This window comes from Centropristis striata, chromosome 7 (genome assembly GCF_030273125.1).
Source record: "Centropristis striata isolate RG_2023a ecotype Rhode Island chromosome 7, C.striata_1.0, whole genome shotgun sequence".
NCBI classification, from domain to species: Eukaryota; Metazoa; Chordata; class Actinopteri; order Perciformes; family Serranidae; genus Centropristis; species Centropristis striata.
In genome coordinates, this window is record NC_081523.1 from 8,513,470 (window position 1) to 8,532,341 (window position 18,872).

Consider the following 18,872-nt stretch of genomic DNA (forward strand, 5'->3'; position numbering starts at 1 on the left):
TGAATGGAACTTTTTATTTTTATCTCAGATTGATGAATATTGGGGACAGTCATGTTGATAAATGTCTTTTGATAAGGCTGCTGTTATTCAAGTCGTAATCTCACAATTACAGTGTCACAAATCACAAAGATACATTCTTACTGCAACAGCAGGTACAATTCTTTTTTTTTTAAGGGAAGAGTTCAACATTTTGGGAAAAACACTTTGCTTTCTTGCTGAGACTTGATGATGGAAAGCCACATGATAAGGCTGAGCTTTACTTAATGATCAAGCAAGTCAAGTGATTAGTTTTTTAGTCAACTAAGAGTAATAAAAGTCAGACAGTAATCCAGTTTGTGTGTTTTTTAATGTGGCATTTATGTGCAGAATTACTCAAAAGTGAGAAAACAATTATGTACCATTTTTGTTGTTAATCCGTGTTTTTTATTGTAGTAAATAGTATAATTTTTCAACTCAGATTTCATGATTTTTGGGCTCAATATGTTGATCAAGTAGGTTAAAGTGAGAAAATAACTATGTGGTACATGAAGGGCAAAATCAAAAGTATTCAAAAACGGCCAAAATAGGCTCAGACCCCAGAGGGTTAAAGACCAAAAGGCTTCTTTACAATTTTTAACAACAAATAATAACTACAATTTTTTTTGCAACTAGTGGAGCTCCCTGCTGGCCATTACGAAGACTGCAGGATTAAGGCACTTCAGCATTGGCTTCAGTTTTGAGACCCAAAAGTTGCCCCTTGGTTACAATCAACTATGGCATTTTTTAATATAAAGACACCAGAATTCTGCCTTTAAAATACTACTTAATTGTAGAATTAACTGATGCAGCAATATTGAAAAAAGCAGCTAAAAAAAGTTTTTTTCAGGATATTTCAGCATCTGCTGCACAGGTTTTAAATATCTTACAAGACTGGTATGATCGCCTTATCTTAATTTGAAAGCAAATAAGTGTTTTCAATATTTCCCAAAGTGTTGAATAAATTTATCTAATACGAAAATCATTTTTAGCTGCAACAGCAGGTAAAAATACATAATTTTACTTAAAGACTGTGATAATAAAACTACAGTGGTGGACGAAGTATTCAGATCCCTTACTTGAGTAAAAGTACTAATAGTACACTGTGATATTACTCCACAGTCACAGTTAGTCCTGCTTTCAAAACTTACTGAAGTAAAAGTACAAAAGTATCAGCATCAAAATGTACTTAAAGTATCAAAAGTAAAAGTACTCGTTATTCAGAATGACCCCACTCAGATTGTTAAAAATATTCCAAATATATTATTGTAATATTATTATTCATGCAGTTTTACTGTTGTCCAGTTAGCGATCATTTTAACAACTTAATATACTTTTATGTGGTTTAATTTATAAACAGGCATAATCATAAAGTAACTAGAGCTGTCAGCTAAATGTAGTGAAGTAAAAACTACAATATTTGCCTCTAAAATGTAGCGGAGTAGAAGTATAAAGTTACATAAATGGAAATACTCAAGTTAAGTACAGGTGCATCTCAATAAATTAGAACATCATAGAAAAGTCCATTCCCAGTAGTTCAAGTCAAACAGCCCCAACCAAGTATTTAGTGCATATAGATGGAAATAATTTTCAGAGGCCAACATTTCCATATCAAACATACTTTTTAAAATTGGTCTTTTGTAATATTACATTTTAGACACTGAATTTTAGGTCTTCATTAAATGTAAGCCATAGTCATGATAATTAGAAGAAATTCAAATTAAAAATAAATTACATTTAAATAAATAAATTAAAATTAAGACGTGAAATGTTCCATTCTGTGTGTAATGGATCTACATGTTTTATTTCCACTTTTTGAATTTAATTACTGACATAAATACTACACTTTTCTATGATATTCTAATTTATTGAAATGCACATGTAACTACTTTTTATAGCCATAAGTCTATACCGCCACCTACTTTACAAGACTGTGAAACATTAAGTCATTTTAACTTATTTCTTAGTAAGTAAAATGGTGTTTCCACTTTTTGAATTGAATTACTGACATAAAAAAACTTTTCTATGATATTCTAATTTATTAAGATGCACCTGTACAAGTACCTCAAAACTGTACTTGACTAAATGTAGTTAGTTACGTTCCACCACTGTGTAACTACAACATTAAACATCATGTCATGTGCAGAAAGCTCTCTACACTCTCTCTGTGCCTCGGTCCTGATGCCGCTGCTTGTTGGCGTGGTTCTGCCTCCACCTCTCTCTGGTCCAGCGCCCGTTGTTCTGCACCACTTCGTGCAGCAGACCCATGACGGCGTACTCGTTTCCAGACAGCAGAGTTTCATCGTCCGGCGAGGCGCCACCAGATGGAGCCTTAGAGCTCCTGTTCTCTGGCCTCTGTCTGCTCGCCACAGCTCGCTTCGCTCCGTCCCTCTGTTCTGCCTTCTTGCTGCTCTTCTTGTGTGCAGAACTAATCTTTAGATTCTGGCTCATCTCCTTCTCTAACTGCTCCTCTGGCCCTGTGTCAGTGTGGGAAACAGCCTCGCTGGAAGAAGTGGTCTTGTCATTTGGTTTTGAGGACTGAGAGAGTCCCGACTTCATGTGAGATTCAGTCATTTTTAGGGAATTTTCAACATAATTTGTCTCGTTTAGCTCTTCCTTTCTGTCCTCGTCACTATCAGAGGGATGCTCCTCTTTCTTCACCTCATCTGGAAACTTTCTTGTCCAAACAGTGAGGACATCAGACCCCTCCTCCTCCTCCTCCTCCTCCTTTATTTTACATCTTGCCTGCCACTGGACAGCAGTGGGGGGCCAGGTGGAGACCCTCCCCATCACTCTCCCAGCCTGTGACCTTTGACCTTTGTTGCAACCATCGGGACCGGCTTTGTTCTGGTTTGTACCGATGCTCAGGTAAGGAACAGTGTCAGTGTTGGTGGGGTTTCCGTCTAGATTTCTACCTGCATCTGATTGTTTTGCATGTTTTATTACATCAGTGGAGTTTGTTCCATTTTCTGTCTGGATTCCTCCTTTTACTTCACTCTCATCTCCTAGTTTCTGCTCTCCTTCGTCTTGGTTTTCTGCGTCTTTTGACTGAGTTTGTAAACTCTCCTGATCTTTCACAGGAGCACAGAAAGGAGACGTAAAGAGAATAGCATTAGCTGACTTAGCTCTGACTGCAGTGAAGGATTTCCTCCATCCAGTCTCTGAGTCCCACGTGTTGTTTTCTGCAGACTGAGCACGACTCGATCTGTCGTCTTCTTTCGTGTTGTTTCCGTTTCCCTCTAGACGTCCAGGCGTCACCGTCTTGTTGCTGCGTTTCCTCCGATGCAGCACCGCCAGGAAGAACACCACCAACAGGAGCATCGACAGGACCACTGCAGGAGGAGGGGATACTTTTTATTCATTTTTTTTACATTTTGTCTTTTTTTTTTTCCAAAATATTTTTATTGTCATATATACGATACATTGGGTGTTTATGGTATTTATGTTTATGATATTTCATATTAAAAAAAAAAAAAAGAAACACATTTTCCGCTTAGAGAAACACAAATTTGCCTTTTTCTTTGCATCTCCACAACATTTATCAAAATTGTGACATTAATAGTGCTGTTTAACAATAAATTACTTGTCAGATTTGTTTTTAAGTAACAAAATAAAAATAAATCAATAATAAATAAATACAAATAACTATTTGCCCTTTTGTTTGCACCTCCATAACATATATCAAAATTGTGACTTTAATGTGTTCAGGAAAATATGGTCAGAACATGGTTCTTATGTTGTTTCTTTTTTCTTATGGGTTAATGTAGGTGCTACTTGTTGTTTTAACTCCCTGAAGACCCTTATATACAGTCTTGAGGTTATTCTAAGCCCTGAGTTTGCCTTGTAGGCACTAATAAGAATCTTTAACAAAGCGTTTTCAAACACTTTTTGGCTCTCTGGAATCAAACTATTGATAGTTTGTTTTTAACCATCTATTTATATTTTTCACAATGAAACAGAAACCTTCAAAAAGTAAACGTACCGATCACAACGACGAGTGTGCAGACAGTGTTTGTACCTGGCGGTGGTCGTGATGTCACTCGAGTTTCTAGAAGAAACAACAGACACATGAAGCACAAATTATATAAAAAGATTAATATCAGAAGAGGTGAAGGAGCAGGCGTACCAGAGGGAGAGGTGGTCGCTGTGTGCAGGTCAGAGGGTTTAGGATGGACGGAGATCTCCGTCACTGATGGAGGTGATGATGTCACAGATGTTGCTACAGGAAACATCAAACAAACCAAACAGACACAAAGCTGCTCAACTGAACGGTCGTCTGTTTTAATAAAGTTCAGTTTTTCCTATTTGCTTTATCTACATTTAGCATGGGCTACTAGAGACAATGATGGTGAATAAAGGTGTCATTTCTAGAAACGAAAGCCGTCATTTTGGGAGAAAAAATATAAAAATAATGAAGAAATATACAAAATATTTTATAATTATTGTTATTGATATAGGATTTATTACAACTTTAATATGAAATCATTAGTTTTCCCTTATAACAGTGGGTCTACCTTAGTGTATGTTTTGGAACAAATTTTGTGAGGACTGAAATTTTATTAAATTAATTAAATTTATGGCAGAAAAAAAAGTTCTAAAATTCAAAAATGTGAAGATTTTTTAAATTAGTTTTTGTTTTAATTTCGTTGTGATTTTTTGTTTTCAATGCTCAGTTTTAGTTTAGTTTTTATTAGTTTTAGTTTTTTTGTAATGGAGTATTTGTTGGGTGCAATATTCAAAAAAGTCACAATAAATGTTGCCTTTATTTCCTTTATCTACATTGACAAGGGCATACTAGAGACAATGATGGTGAATACAGGTGTGATTTCTAGAAACGAAAGCCATCATTTTAGGAGAAAAAATATAGGAAGAATGAAAAAATATATATATATTTTATTATTATTATTATTATTATTATTATAGGATTTATTACAATTTTAATATTAAATCATTAGTTTTCCCTTATAACAGTGGGCCTACCTTATTGTATGTTTTGTAACAAGTTGTGTGAAGATTGAAAATTAAATTTAATTAATTAAATTTATGGCAGAAAAAAAAGCTATAAAATTAAAAATTGTGGAGAATTTTTTCAGGCAAAGGAATTTAAAATAAAAACTAAATTTGGCTTCAGTTCAGATGATACATGACATGCTCTATAAAAGACCACATGGTGGTGCTATCCACAAAACAAAATATTTATTTGTCTCTATGTTTATGGCATAACTTTCCAATACAATTATTTGAAATATGTTGGGTACTTTTTGGGTACTAGACAATTAATTACAATTACATTCGTAGTAACGAGTTGCCAGATATCTAGTTTTAGTGCCTCTGGACAAATAAAACACATTTCAATAATAAACATGAAAGGTATTCATTTTAAGAATAATAATAATATTATGTGGATTTATTTTTTACTTCATTGTAGCAAACACAAGCACCTCATTCTCAGAGATTTAATTACATTAAAATTAAATCAACATACAAGTTTATAATTTATTTATCCTCTTATGACTTTGTTCTTGAAATGACAACTTTTTTCCTCAGACATTGTCCATAATAATTTCTCATGATGGTCTGATTTTATTGGTAAAGTAATTCAAACATGAACAAAACTAACCAAATGTATTGAATGTCTTTACAGTAGATGAGAGCGTTGTGAGGAGCTGGGTGGGTTTGGGTTGGACGGAGGTTTTTGTCTCTGACGGAGCTGTTGCTAAAGAGAACAGACATACTGAGAAACAGACTTAATTAAAAAACTCTAGTAATAAAGAAACTGGGACAAGGAGAAGCACATGTACCAGAGTGTGAAGACATTATAGTGGGTGAGTCAGTGGGTTTGGGTTGGACAGATGTTTTCGTCCCTGATGTTGGTTCTGTTAGAGGAGTTGACACAACTGTAGCTGGAGAAAACAACATACAGGTACATCTAAAAAAATTTGAATATTGTGAAAAAGTTCAATATTTTTGTCAATGATTACAGAAAGTGAAACTCGTATATTATATAGATTCATTACACAGAGTGAAATATTTCAAGCTTGTTTTTTCTTGTAATTTTGATGATTCTGGTTACAGATAATGAAAACACAAAACTCAGTGTCTCAGAAAATTTGATTATTACATAAGATCGATAAAAAAAGGATATTTTAAACACAAATTTCAGGCTTCTGAAAAGTATCTTCATTTCTATTCACTCAATACTTGGTTGGGCTCCTTTTGCATGAATTAGTGCATTAATACTTGGTGGCATGGAGGAGATCAGCCTACAGCACCATGTTGCTTTTATAGCAGCCTTCAGGTCATCTGGTGTCTCTCACCTTCCTCTTGACAACAGCCCATAGACTCCTATGGGGTTCAGGTCAGCCCAGTTTGCTGGCCAGTCCAGCCCAGTAACACCATGGTCACCACTGACCCAGGACTCACATATTGAACTTCTTCACAATATTCAAATTTTCTGAGACACTGAGTTTTAGGTTTTCATTATCTCTAAGCCAGAATCATCAAAACTACAAGAAAAACAGGCTTGAAATATTTCACTCTATGTGTAATGAATCTATATAATGTATGAGTTTCACTTTCTGAAATGGTTGACAAAAAATATTGAACTTTTTCATGATATTCAAATTTTTTTAGATGTACCTGTACTGAGTAAACATTAGATAAAAACTCTAATGGTAAATAAATTTAAACACAAACTGGAACAAGACAAGAAGAACCACATGTACCAGTGTGTGTTATGGGCGAGTCAGTGGGTTCGGGTTGGACAGATGTTTTTGTCTCTGATGGAGGAGTTGTCACAGCTGTAGCTAGACAGAACAACATAGAAACTTACATACATTTAAGTAAACTTAAAGAAAAATATTTTAAAACAGGAACTGGGACCAGAAGAAGCACATGTACCAGTGTGTGACGACATTATAGTGGGTGGGTCAGTGGGTTTGGGTTGGACAGATGTTTTTCTCCCTGATGTTGGTTCTGTTAGAGGAACTGTCACAACTGTAGCTAGAGAGAACAGATAGAAACTAAGCACCAAGGTTATAATAGTTTTGGATTTTTCATTAGTTTTAGAGTGAGTTTGCTAGTTTTAATGAGTTTTCATTTTTTGGAAAATCCTTAGTTTTAGTTTAGTTTTTATTAGTTTTAGTGGTAGTTTTAGTTTTTTTGAAATGGGGTATTTGTTGGGTGCAATATTCAAAAAAGTCACTATAAATGTTTCCTTTATTTCCTTTGTCTCAGCCCCAATAAGTTTATTAAGTCATAAAACCAGATAGATGAAATAGATTTAATATCAACCAAAGATGAAAACGAAAGACATTTTCACTATGATTTTAGTTAGTTTTGTAACCACATAATATAGTTTCAGTTAGTTATCGTTTCATAAAATACTCTCGTTTTTATTTTTGTTTCAGTTAACGAAAATGTTTTTTTTCAATTCTAGTTATCGTTATTACGTTAGTTTCCTTTAACTATAATAACCTTGCTAAGCACACATTTAAATTAAATAGTAATTGTAAAGAAATCAAAGCAGAAGAACCACATGTACCAGTGTGTGAAGACATTATAGTGGGTGGGTCAGTGGGTTTGGGTTGGACAGATGTTTTTGATGTTTGTCCTGATGGAGAAGTTGTCATAACTGTAGCTAGGGAGAACAGCAGACACTGAGCACACATTTAAATTCAATGGTAATTGTAAAGAATTAAAGCAGAAACAGGGACAAGAAGAAGCACATGTACCAGAGTGAGAAGACATTATAGTGGATGCATCAGTGGGTTGGACAGATGTTTTTGTCCCTGATGTTTGTCCTGATGGAGAAGTTGTTGCAGCTTTTGCTAGAAAGAACAACAGAGAATCTCAGTGATTCATACCAACGCACCACATTCATGTCATGGATATTCTTGAAAATAACAATTAACGAGGCCTTGCAGAATAATACTTATTTATTTAGGATTGTTTTTTAAGTTTGGCCCTTTCGTCATTTTAGTGATTCTTTGCATGCGTATTTTAAGCCTCACCTGTTGCTGATTTGTAACTGAATTAAGTTGAAGTTTGTGCTGAACATCCAACAAACACTAATTTGTTTTTTGTTTTGTTTACTAATTTGTTTGTAACATGTAGTCATATTGTAAAATAGTTAATAATAATGATAATAGTTGTTGCTGAATGTCTAACAGGAAATAAATAAATAAATAAATATACTTTTTTTTTTTGCCAGGACAAAGATTCTCTAATTTTCAAAAGTTAATATCTCCACTAGTTTTCACATTCTTGCTACCAAATTTTGAATCTATCTGCTATTTATATAGTTTGATTTCTTATCTAGAAATGATTCTGAATAAAAATAAATACAAAGAAATTGCTAAATTTGGTTTTGGAACTGAAGAACCCACAATATTTTGACTGTATATTTTCTCAAAAAGTATTATTTAATTTCTTATAGTTCAAATATTCATTGCTGAAATATAAAGAAAATAAAGATATTATATTGTTCCATCATCATTTAACATCATTTGAAGCATTTCGAGCACTTATAACAGTAAACAAAGCCAGAGAAATATGAAATATTAAAATGGAAAAAAATTATATAGGATTTTGCAAGTTCAGGTGAATATAATAGAAGTTTTCAGGTTTATTTTTTTCAATAAATTCCATGACATGAACTGGGAGATTTCGGTTAGTTGTTGGAGTAACTCGTATGTACGGAGTGAGCAAATATCTTGTATTTAACAGTAAAGAAATTGAAATATTAAAGACAAACGAGATGTACCAGTTGTGGCTGTGGGGGCGGCTGTGAGGTTCACGGGGGGTTTGGGGCGGTTTGTTTGCGTCCCTGGTGGCCGTGTCGGAGGAGGCGACGTCACACACACCGACACATTCCAGGCAGGTCGACCCCTCAGAGACGGAGGAGTGTCACAGGTCACCTCCATCGGTTTGTCGAGCAGAGATCTGCTCTGGAGATCTGAGGAGAGAAGCAGCTTTAGGGTTTCTACAATAACTCTATTTTTTATATTCTACAGTCATGGAAAATTTTTTAGACCAATTGTTTTCTTCAATTTCTTAAAAAAATATATTATTTTTTTCCTGCTGCTAAAGCTAAAAAAGATCTTTGTATGGTGTTCTTGATTATGATTTTGGTTATTATCAAGAAAAACATGGTAAATGTCATAAATGTCTATTTATCAGCTCTTAAATTAAACTCTTATGAGCTATTTTTGTTGTTATTATATTTGTCCAAACAAATGTACCTTTAGTTGTACCAGGCATTAGAATGAACAAGAATTTGAAGAAAACAATGGTTATCTAATATATATTTTTTTAATATTTCACAAACCTTTCAGGAAGTCGACAAAGTCTTCAGCTCCACAGGAACAGTCCCAGGGGTTCCCGTTTAACCCGATCCTGGTGGATCTGAGAGACCTGAAGACCTGAGGAGGGAGCCGAGTCATCATGTTCTCAGACAAGTCCAACTCCACCAGGTTGGTGCTGGAGCTGAAACTATTTGGATCAATGGTTCTGATCCTGTTCTTGCTCAGACGGAGCCTGGTGAGCTGATGGAGCCGGTTCAGCATGGACCCATTCACACCTTCAATCAGGTTTTCTCTGAGGTTGAGCTCTCTGAGGGTTTCAGGACGGCCGAACCAGCTTGGATCGATGTTGGTCAGCAGGTTCTGGTTCAAACTGAGACTTGTGAGGTTCTGAAAAGAACTGAAGGCACCCTCAGCGATTCCCGTGACGCCGGCGCTGTCCATAGTGAACCTGGTGACGGAGACGAGGCTGTCGCTGAGAAACACGGTGGAGTTGATCTCCCCGACGTCCTCCACAGCCATCAACACAGACGAATAACCAGGAGGGAAAGCTACAAGCAGAGTTATAATCACATTTAGGCGTTTGGAAGCTGGATTTGACAGCTGCAACAAAACAGCAGTTTATTGATTTTATTATGGAATTAATGGTTGCAGTAACATTGCCATGTAAAATAAATGCATTATAATAAACCTCAGTGTCTCTGCAATTTTAGTGGCAAAAAAGTGCTTTTGTACATGTATTTAAGCTATATTTTTATAATTTATAGTTTCTATATTGATTTTATATATATATATATATATATATATATATATATATATATATATATATATATATTAACTTTCATGTTGTGGTGCAGCAACAACTGAATTTCTCATGTGGGAATATACTATCCATCTCTTTTCTAATTTCCAAGTCTTGCTTCTTTTTAATATTTTTTTTCTAATATTATTTTGCAGACCTTGTTCTTAAATGCAACTTCTATTTTTTTTTATTTTTATTTTTTATTCTTTTATTTTTTCTTAATTTCAAAGTCTTGCCTCTGCTTCCATCTAGTGGTCGAGCTGCACAATGTCACATCATCAGAATGAGCAACTTTTTCCAGCCACATTTGGAGTAATTCTTTGTATGTGTATTTAAAGTCTCACTACTTGCTTATTTTTCACTGAATTGAGTTGAAACTTTTATTTCAATATTTTTATTTTTTATTTTGCAGGCCTTGTTCTTAAAATGTTACTATTTTTTTTAATTCTTTGTAGTATTTCTTTATTTATTTTATTTCTCTATTTTGCAGACCTTGTTCTCAAAATGTTATTTCTAAAAAAAAAAAAATTTTCTTTGTATTATTTCTTTATTTTTTTTCTTAAATTTATTTTGCAGACCTTATTCCTAAAATATTCTATTTTTTAAATTATTTTTAAATAAGTCTTCTTAAATCTATGGAGGTCAACATGAATAAATATGTGACCAGACTTTTAACACCCTGACACTGAAACCCTCTACAGGTTACCAGAAAAAAAAAATTCTTGGGCAGATTAAATGTGGACTAACAAATATTTGGAATTATTTTGAAGAAAAACATTTAATTTACACTTTTAAAATTTGATAAACCTGTGGTACAGCAAAAAATGTCAGAGGACATTTATTTAAAAGCTGTTATCAGCTCAATTTATTTGGTTTAAGTCAACATTAATTCCTTACCTGATGGTATGCTTGAGCAAAATAAATATTTTTGGTCTCCACGACAGGAACGGCTCAAACGCACATTTACCAGCATCAAAACGAGGCCCGTAACAACTGGATACAGAAGAATATGATTAGTTTTTCAGTCAACATTTCATCATTGACTACATTGAATATGTGCACTTACCCTTCATGGTGACCTGGCTGCAGGGCTCAAGCTAGACTCTACATTAAATGACAACTTTGGAGGTCTTGTGATGTCCTGAACCAGCAGGTGTGACAAGAGAAACACAGTTTCCATGGCAGGGCAGAGTTTCTGTGGTTATGAACGCTGGTGATGAAGCAGCTGTTCCAGTTGAGTGGTAGAGTGTGAGGCAGTTTGCACCAGGGGGGCACCTGAAGATGTTTTTAACTACCTGAGTTGCTTAAATTAGGAAACCCAGTGTCATGTTAGGTGATACGTGTTTCATACAACCCTGTGATGTTAGCATTAACTCATAAATGCGCAGAAAAATAAGCATTTCAGTGAAAAGATGCATCGTCTCTTGTGAAAATAAGTGAAAAAACAAACTGTGTGAGCTGTGGCGTGCAGATTAAAATCAGTGTGGTGTCTGAAAACTAGCAAAATAAAATAAAACAGTGGAGTCACAAATGAACAAATGAAGCCATGAGAAAAGGATAAAAATGAAAAAAATGTGACTTTTATTCACTTGAAAATTTATTCTGTTTCAGTGCTTCCATTTTTAAAATAAATAGATGGCATGGGATCAAAGATAAAATCAACAAGGATGACAAGTACACTAGTGTAACAAAAATGGTGACCAAATGCCAATACAATCTTTTTAGTAAACATAAAAAATACACTCGCATACAGTTAAGGATCCGCCACCTCCTCCACCCGAAAACAAATGCAGCAAATGAGAAATCAAGTATTCTGTTTCTGGAGACAGCAGTAGTATCATATCAGGGGGGAGGCGCTTCAGCTTTACATTTCAGTATTTAAGTCTTAGTGTTTGGTTTTAGTTTGAACAATTTTACAGCAGTGTTATCAATTAGTTTTTATGCCCATTCAAAAAAAAAAAAAAAAAAAAGGAAAATTCCCCAACAAACAGAAAGTAAAGTGCTCGTGCAACACTTCTGGTTGTTCTCGAGGCCAACAAACGGTTTCTTAAAAAAGCACTTTTGATTTTTTTTTTTTTTCTTTCTTGAAAAGACAGCAGAGAGAAGAGAGAGAGACGACGTGGCAGTGTTTGTCAACACCTTGGAGGAATGTTCTTTAATGTTGGTACAGAACTGAACCACCCGCCCAGAAACACACAGAAACCCCTTTGTGAATATATCAAATACTGTCATTCGAAGCGGTTACAGAGCGGCACGAAAACACCCTTCACAACAAGAGTGTGTGTGCCGTTCCCGTGGTTAAAGATGGGACAGGCCGACAAAAACACTCAGGGGGGGAAAGAGAGGGAGAGGAGGAGGAGGAGGAGAGGAAGGGGGAGTTACATTGCATGAAAGAAGCCGTCGACAAGTGTTCATGAGTGCACCTTTATACAGGACAATTCAAGAGTGCCCAGTGGAGAGAGAGAAAACACAACTAAGCTCTAAACATCAGAGAATTTCCGTTATGATGAAAACACATAACATCAGCTCGGACTCTACACCATGTAGCTTTAATCATAATAAAACCTTTAAAAAAAAAAAAAAGTTGAAAACAAAAAAAGAAAAGCATAATTTCTGTACCAAAACCTATCATCATTCACCCTCGAGAAAAAGGATGATTTAACAAATAAAAGGTTTTTTTTAAAATGACCGTCTTTAACTCTTTTTTTTTTTTCTTGCTATACACATATCCAGTGCTACACGATCAGCGTCTAGTTTAAAAAGCGGTTGAATAAATAGACGATAGTACCACGATGCGTGAAAAGGCCAACGGATGTCTGAGGGAGACCTGAGGAGCTCCCCCGGGACAAAGAAAGAAGAAGACAGTTCAGAGCAGCAGGTTGTTTGTTTTTTTGGAGATCCCTGGTGAGGCAAAATCGGTAATGCCAGCCTGATTCGACAGATTCGACAGTCCACGCAGGAAGAGATTTTCGATTGGGACAGCAGAGCAGTCCGACAGTCCTAAAGGGTTGCACCAAGGTCCCTTGCTTCGGATTTTCTTTGGAGAGCGACGCAATCCCCCCCCTCAACGTCCTCTCCTTTTGTCCCAATTTGTCCGAAGGTGCGGCGTTCCCGGAGAGCCGGAAGGACTTTGTAGTGCTGCAGCTGAGCTCTCGACCATGACAGTGCTGAACTAATAAATACTTCATGTAAAAATGAACATCCACCACGTATGAGAGAGAGAAAAAAATGCCACATGCTTGAGTCGTGGTCGTCGTAGAAAAAAACAAAAAAAACAAGAGCCGGACCGAAAAAGAAACCCGAACAGATCGCACTGAGATCACAGGGAGAAGAAGCAAATTCAGCCGGCATTCCTCTTTTTGTTGCAAGCACCCGACCCTCAGACCACCTGTGACACACACACACACACACACGTACACACACATACCTTTTCCCTTGTTTGTGCCTGGGTCCACCTACAGAGAGCCACGTGTCCGTAAGTGCGGCCTCTTTAAAAAGGTTTCCAGGCCGAGCATGGCTGTGGGCATCAATGCAGTCTATTCAGGAAACAAGCGAGATGGGGAGAAGATGATTTGGATGATAGAGGGGGTTTAAAATCCGGCTATCTGCTATTTTCCGCTTTTCTTTGGCACAGCACTTCTCTTGACCTGCCACAGGTGGTTGTGGATGGTCAGGGCGTCCACGCTGACTGACACAGTCTTGGCAGGGATGACGGTGAACTGCTTCCTGTCGGAGCTGTACTTGTACAGCTTGTCGATCATCTTCTTGCTGATGCTCTTGGGGCCCGTTCCCGTCAGCTTCGTTATCTCTTCGCTGTCGGGGAAGTACGAGTAGAGCGCCCGGAACTGACAGCCGCCGTCACGGAACAGGATCATCAGGTGGTTGGACTCGCACTTCTCCAACTCCTGGAGGAGAAACAGAAATCAGGAAAAGGTTATCAATATGGCACTGAGGGCTGGCAATATATTGATATTATATTGATATATGGACACCATAAGACAAAGTCAAATAATTGGTTTACTCTCAGAGTTCCCCATGTGCCTACTGAATTTGGAAAGTCAGCCTTTAGTCATTTTAAATAGCATTTTTACTTCAATTAAATTCATTTATCTTGTATATCTTTGTATATCTTGTATATATTATATACTTATTGCATATATATTATATACTTATTGCATAAGTAGGTCTGCCACTGCAGGGCCAATAAGGGAGAAAAATCTGTTTTGAAAAAGAAAAATACTTTTTGAGGGCTGAAAAGGAGACTTTTTCCTTAAAAAGTATGCTTGAAAAATTTGATAGATATGTAAGTAATGTAAAAGCTGCAAGGAGTGACTACCTGCTCTTGTGTTAGGTATAATATGATGTGTTTAGTCTTGATGTTTTGTGTGCTGGAGTTAGTCAATGCCCGACTCCAGTAACGCTAGTTTAATCCTCAGTTTTCAACATGCTCATATTGCAAGTGTTGCTGTTATGGAGGAAATAAACTCTGATTGTACGAGTTGAAAAGTGTTTTTTCCACCTCTGTGCCACAAAAATGGACCAGAGAAAGTAATCAGCAGTGTTGACAGGATAACAGTGTTGCATAATTTCATGTTAGAAGACGGTGAGTACAGTCAGTCAATTTTTACAGATTTTTCATAGCATTGCCTTTGAATAAACAAATAAATCAAACTACTTAATTCCATAAAGCAGGTGTTTAATAGGTGCATGTGTGCTGGAGCGCTGACCTCTAGGATCTGGTTCTTCTGAGGCTCGTTGACTTTCCCAGCCAGGCAGCAGTGAGAGATTGCATTGTGGATGATTGGCTTGTTCGACTTGGCGCTGGGCTCCTTGAATAGTTTGGGACCTGTTACACAACACATAACAAAAGAAAATAGTCTGTCAGATGATTGGACATTAACTGCAACTAACAAGTGCATGTCATGCAACAGTTTAGAGTCACTTTGGAGGTTAAATACTAAACATTTATTGTGTTCTGTAAAAATGAGGAAAAGCGAAGCTGTGAAATTGACTGGCTATGTTTGTGTCCCGACATATTGATGTTTTTGTCAGAGATCAATGGATAACTGAAAGACTACACAACTACACGTCTGTAATCATAGTAACGTTCGATAAGAGCTGAGGAAAAAAAACAACCGATTTGTGCACCCACCAGTATATTCAGCCATGGAAGCGATGGAAGATGCAGTGGAGCCGTTGTCCCAGTCTCTCTCTGCTGTCCGACTGTTGTTACGACTGCCTGGAAACGACTCCACCGAGTCACAGCTGGAAGACACAAAGGTAAACAGAGAATACTATAAATACTGAAAATCTTAAAGTAGACAACGCACAGAATGTCCTTAAGCACTAGCTCAGAGATAAACAAAATATACAGGTGCATCTCAATACATTAGAACATAGGTCTCAAACTAGCGGCCCGCGGGCCAATTGCGGCCCACGTGACGATATTTTATGGCCCTCACCTTGATGTGAAAGTTTAATGTGAGTTTTATATGAATGGTACTTTACTGTGTTCTTTTTTTTTTTTTTTTGTAATGTTGTGTCTTTTTTAAGTAAGTTAGTTTTTTTTCTGTCATTTTGTGTCTTTTTTGGGTCATTTTGTATCTTTTTTAAAAATAATTTGGTGTCTTTTTTCATATAATTTTGTGGGGTTTTTTCAGTTATTTTGTGTCATTTTGTCATTGTGTGTCTTTTTAAAGTGATTTAGTGTTTTTGTCATTTTGTGTCTTTTTTGTAATTTTTTGTCTTTTTTGGTATTTTTTTGTCTTTTTTTTCAGTAAATTTGTGTCTTTTTTTGTCATTTTGTCTTTTTTTTAGTCATTTTGTGTCTTTTTTTGGTCATTTTGATACTGCCTCCAACGGCCCCCAGGTAATTTGAGTTTGAGACCCCTGCATTAGAATATCATGGAAAAGTCCGTTTCCAGTAGTTCAAGTCAAATAGCTCCAACCAAGTACTGAGTGCATATAGATGGACATACTTTTCAGAGGCCAACATTTCCATATTAAACATACTTTAGAAATTGGTCTTCTGTAATATTAAAAATTTTTTGAGACACTGAATTTTAGGTCTTCATTAATAATAAATTAAGACATGAAATGTTTCATTCTGTTTGTAATGGATCTATAAAATGTGTTATTTCCACTTTTTTTAATTTAATTACTGACATAAATAAACTTTTATATGATATTTTAATTTATTGAGATGCACCTGTATGTGGTGTATATATATTTGTGAGCAGCTTACCGCTGGGAGCCGGCCCCTCCAGAGTTGACGCTGTCTGCCTCGTTGGTTGCAGCGGAGGCGAGGGACAGACTGGAGCCTGACTGGGCGTTGCTCAGGTTGTCAGCTATGTGAAACAGGGAGGACACTTTCAGTTATTTTAGTAAAGACTACAGTGTCACAGCAGAAGCAAACACAACACTTTTTCTACAGGACATAAACATACTCAATTTTGGATGCCGCCCCCCCCAAAAAACACAATAATAATATCAAATGTATCCAAAATCTTGCTTTTCAAACCATAGCTTTTGTAAATAATATAACTTAAAAGATGACAGTAATAATAGTTTCCCCCTGTACACTGTTTAGTCGAGGTTGCACACTTAGATCTTAATGCATCTCACAACCATTTTAGTAACTGGTGACCCCTTTATAAGTGACATATTGTATTCAATGCAAAAGAATAACAGTGCAGACCAACAGGCAAAATTAACAAATTAGCCAAATTGTGTACGCAATAACTGCAGGAAGTTTGCAGAAACAAGCACATTGGAAGAAAAATATAAGGCAGACGATTTCTTGTGAATATTGATTTCTTGTGTGTTTCCTTCTCCCTGCTGCTTGGAAATTGTTTTATTAGCTCTTTGGTTGTTTAAATTGAGTACTTTTCTAATGCAGAAAGAGGCTACATAAAGCTTGTGTACAGGTCTTCACTGTGCCCTTATCCTACAATATTGTTTTAAATGTATATCCTAAATAATAATAATCCAAACTTAAAAAAAACAATTTAGTTTTGTGCTGAAATGCTGAGATACAGGCCTACTGTATTAAAAAACAACTTGTGAGGCCTTTTACATTTTAAGAGGTGAGGACAAGTCCTCGTGAGGCTTTGGAGACCCCTAGTGGGCTTTGGACCCCCAGTTTGGGAACCAGTGAACAACAGAAAAACTAAATATATTGCATTTGCTGCATGAAATACCATCTATTTTTTTCTCCGCAAGTTTATGGTTTTATTTAGTCTTCGTTTCAGGTGAATTTCAATAGAAAACACTGCAGGAAACCCTGAATATCATCCTCAACAACCCTTAATATTATATATATATTAATCTATTTGACACTGAACCCATTATTTAAACCAAAGAACTGCAAGTGGCATTTCTGTCGTCAGAAATTAATGTCAGCCATGTTCATATTAATGTGGTACTAATAACCTTAGGACATGTAATCTTTGCAGTAAAACAGAAAATGTCTGGCAGTCAGCCAATGTGCCCCACAGCTCAGAGTTATAGAATAAGAAATGAAGCGCACTGTGCTGAGACATGTAAAATAAAGCGTGTCTGCTTAATGTCAAACTGATGATGTAATCTTACAAGAGCACTTGGAGAAATTATCGCTGGAGGATTCCTCTCTGAAGACGGACTTGGGTCTGTGTTTCTGCTTGGGTTTGGGCGTTTTGGGTGTTTTGGGCTTGACGAGGCCTTGTTCCTCGAACATCTCCTGCTGCTTCCTCCGCAGATACTCCTGCTTTATCAGCTCCCGCCGCGTCTTCTCCTCTTCTTTACGCAAGCGGTCCTCCTCAGCCTTCCGTCTGGTTTTGAAATAAAGCACCTGAGTTTTAGCTTTTTGAAAAAAAAACATCTAAAACCCCGTGCGTATGTTGGGAAAGAAAGTTACCTGGCTTCGTCTCGCTTGAGCTCCGATTCTGATTCTAGCTGCTGTTTACGGACTCGAGCCTCCTCGGCTTTCTTCTGCTGCTTCAGCAAGAACGCCGCTCTCTTCTTAGCGAGCTCATCCTCCGCCTTCTGCTCATCCTACACCATGACAACATGAAAGTTCAGTTAAAGGCTGACATGACAACAAGGTTGTTCATCAAAACACATAACCTATGATAATGTGATTCCGGAGTAAGATTATGTCGATATTCAAGCTCAACACTCAGAACATTAGCATATTCATTTCTCTTTATGCATACACCATCTTTCTCCTTTTCTGTGCATAAGCACGATCAGAATATTGTTTGTTTCCATTTTACAGAGCAAGGGGTGTGTATGAATGCCAGATTTTTTTCCAGCTCACACACAAAACAAACAGCTAGCAGGAGAGATTAACCAAAAAGTGTATTGGTTAAAGAAATGAAATTATTTCTTTTCCCAAGAAAACAGAATTAAGGGGGAAAAGGTGCTAAAGTAACAATGAACTGCTACTAACATTTTTTGTGTACTATTTTTGATACCTCTGAATGTATATAGTGAAGCTTACTTGTTCATTTTCTGAAAATGAAGGAAACAGAATAGTAAACAACAGACTGAAATTATATAAAATGAGGCTGAGAGACTATATTCGGTACATACTCTTATTTCTTATTTTATTTTATAATTACTATTAGTTTTTTTGTATTATTATTACCATTATATTTTATTTATTTACTTTAATCTGGGTTTAGAAAAATATACCATATAAATAGCATTAATACATATGCACACATTTAATTTTATTTACTTTGTTTTTTACCATCTCACCATTTCTATGTAAT

General features: G+C 36.2%; 3 protein-coding genes across 5 annotated transcripts in view; all 3 read right to left on the reverse strand.

The window, feature by feature from the left end:
- Nucleotides 1-2,169: 2,169 nt before the first annotated feature.
- LOC131974380 (uncharacterized) lies at nt 2,170-4,058 on the reverse strand. The gene is made up of 2 exons (XM_059336666.1): nt 3,998-4,058; nt 2,170-3,347 (listed from the first exon to the last, which is right to left on the reverse strand). The coding sequence occupies exon 2, from the start codon at nt 3,334-3,336 to the stop codon at nt 2,170-2,172; it is 1,167 nt and encodes a 388-aa protein (XP_059192649.1). The 5' UTR covers nt 3,337-3,347; nt 3,998-4,058.
- LOC131974381 (leucine-rich repeat-containing protein 70-like) lies at nt 3,981-11,192 on the reverse strand. Its single transcript, XM_059336667.1, has 5 exons — nt 11,186-11,192; nt 9,344-9,868; nt 8,780-8,971; nt 4,142-4,234; nt 3,981-4,063 (listed from the first exon to the last, which is right to left on the reverse strand). The coding sequence occupies exons 1-5, from the start codon at nt 11,190-11,192 to the stop codon at nt 3,981-3,983; spliced, it is 900 nt and encodes a 299-aa protein (XP_059192650.1).
- Nucleotides 11,193-11,824: 632 nt separating this feature from the next.
- Nucleotides 11,825-18,872, reverse strand: part of camsap1b (calmodulin regulated spectrin-associated protein 1b) — a 30,476-nt gene continuing 23,428 nt past the window's right edge. For all 3 annotated transcript variants that reach the window (XM_059336890.1, XM_059336889.1, XM_059336888.1), the window contains 6 exons: nt 18,014-18,150; nt 17,710-17,927; nt 16,364-16,466; nt 15,272-15,384; nt 14,847-14,965; nt 11,825-14,024 (listed from right to left, as the gene is read on the reverse strand). In XM_059336890.1, coding sequence (XP_059192873.1) covers nt 13,728-14,024; nt 14,847-14,965; nt 15,272-15,384; nt 16,364-16,466; nt 17,710-17,927; nt 18,014-18,150 — 987 coding nt within the window. In that variant the 3' untranslated portion in view covers nt 11,825-13,727. The remainder of the gene's footprint in view (nt 14,025-14,846; nt 14,966-15,271; nt 15,385-16,363; nt 16,467-17,709; nt 17,928-18,013; nt 18,151-18,872) is intronic.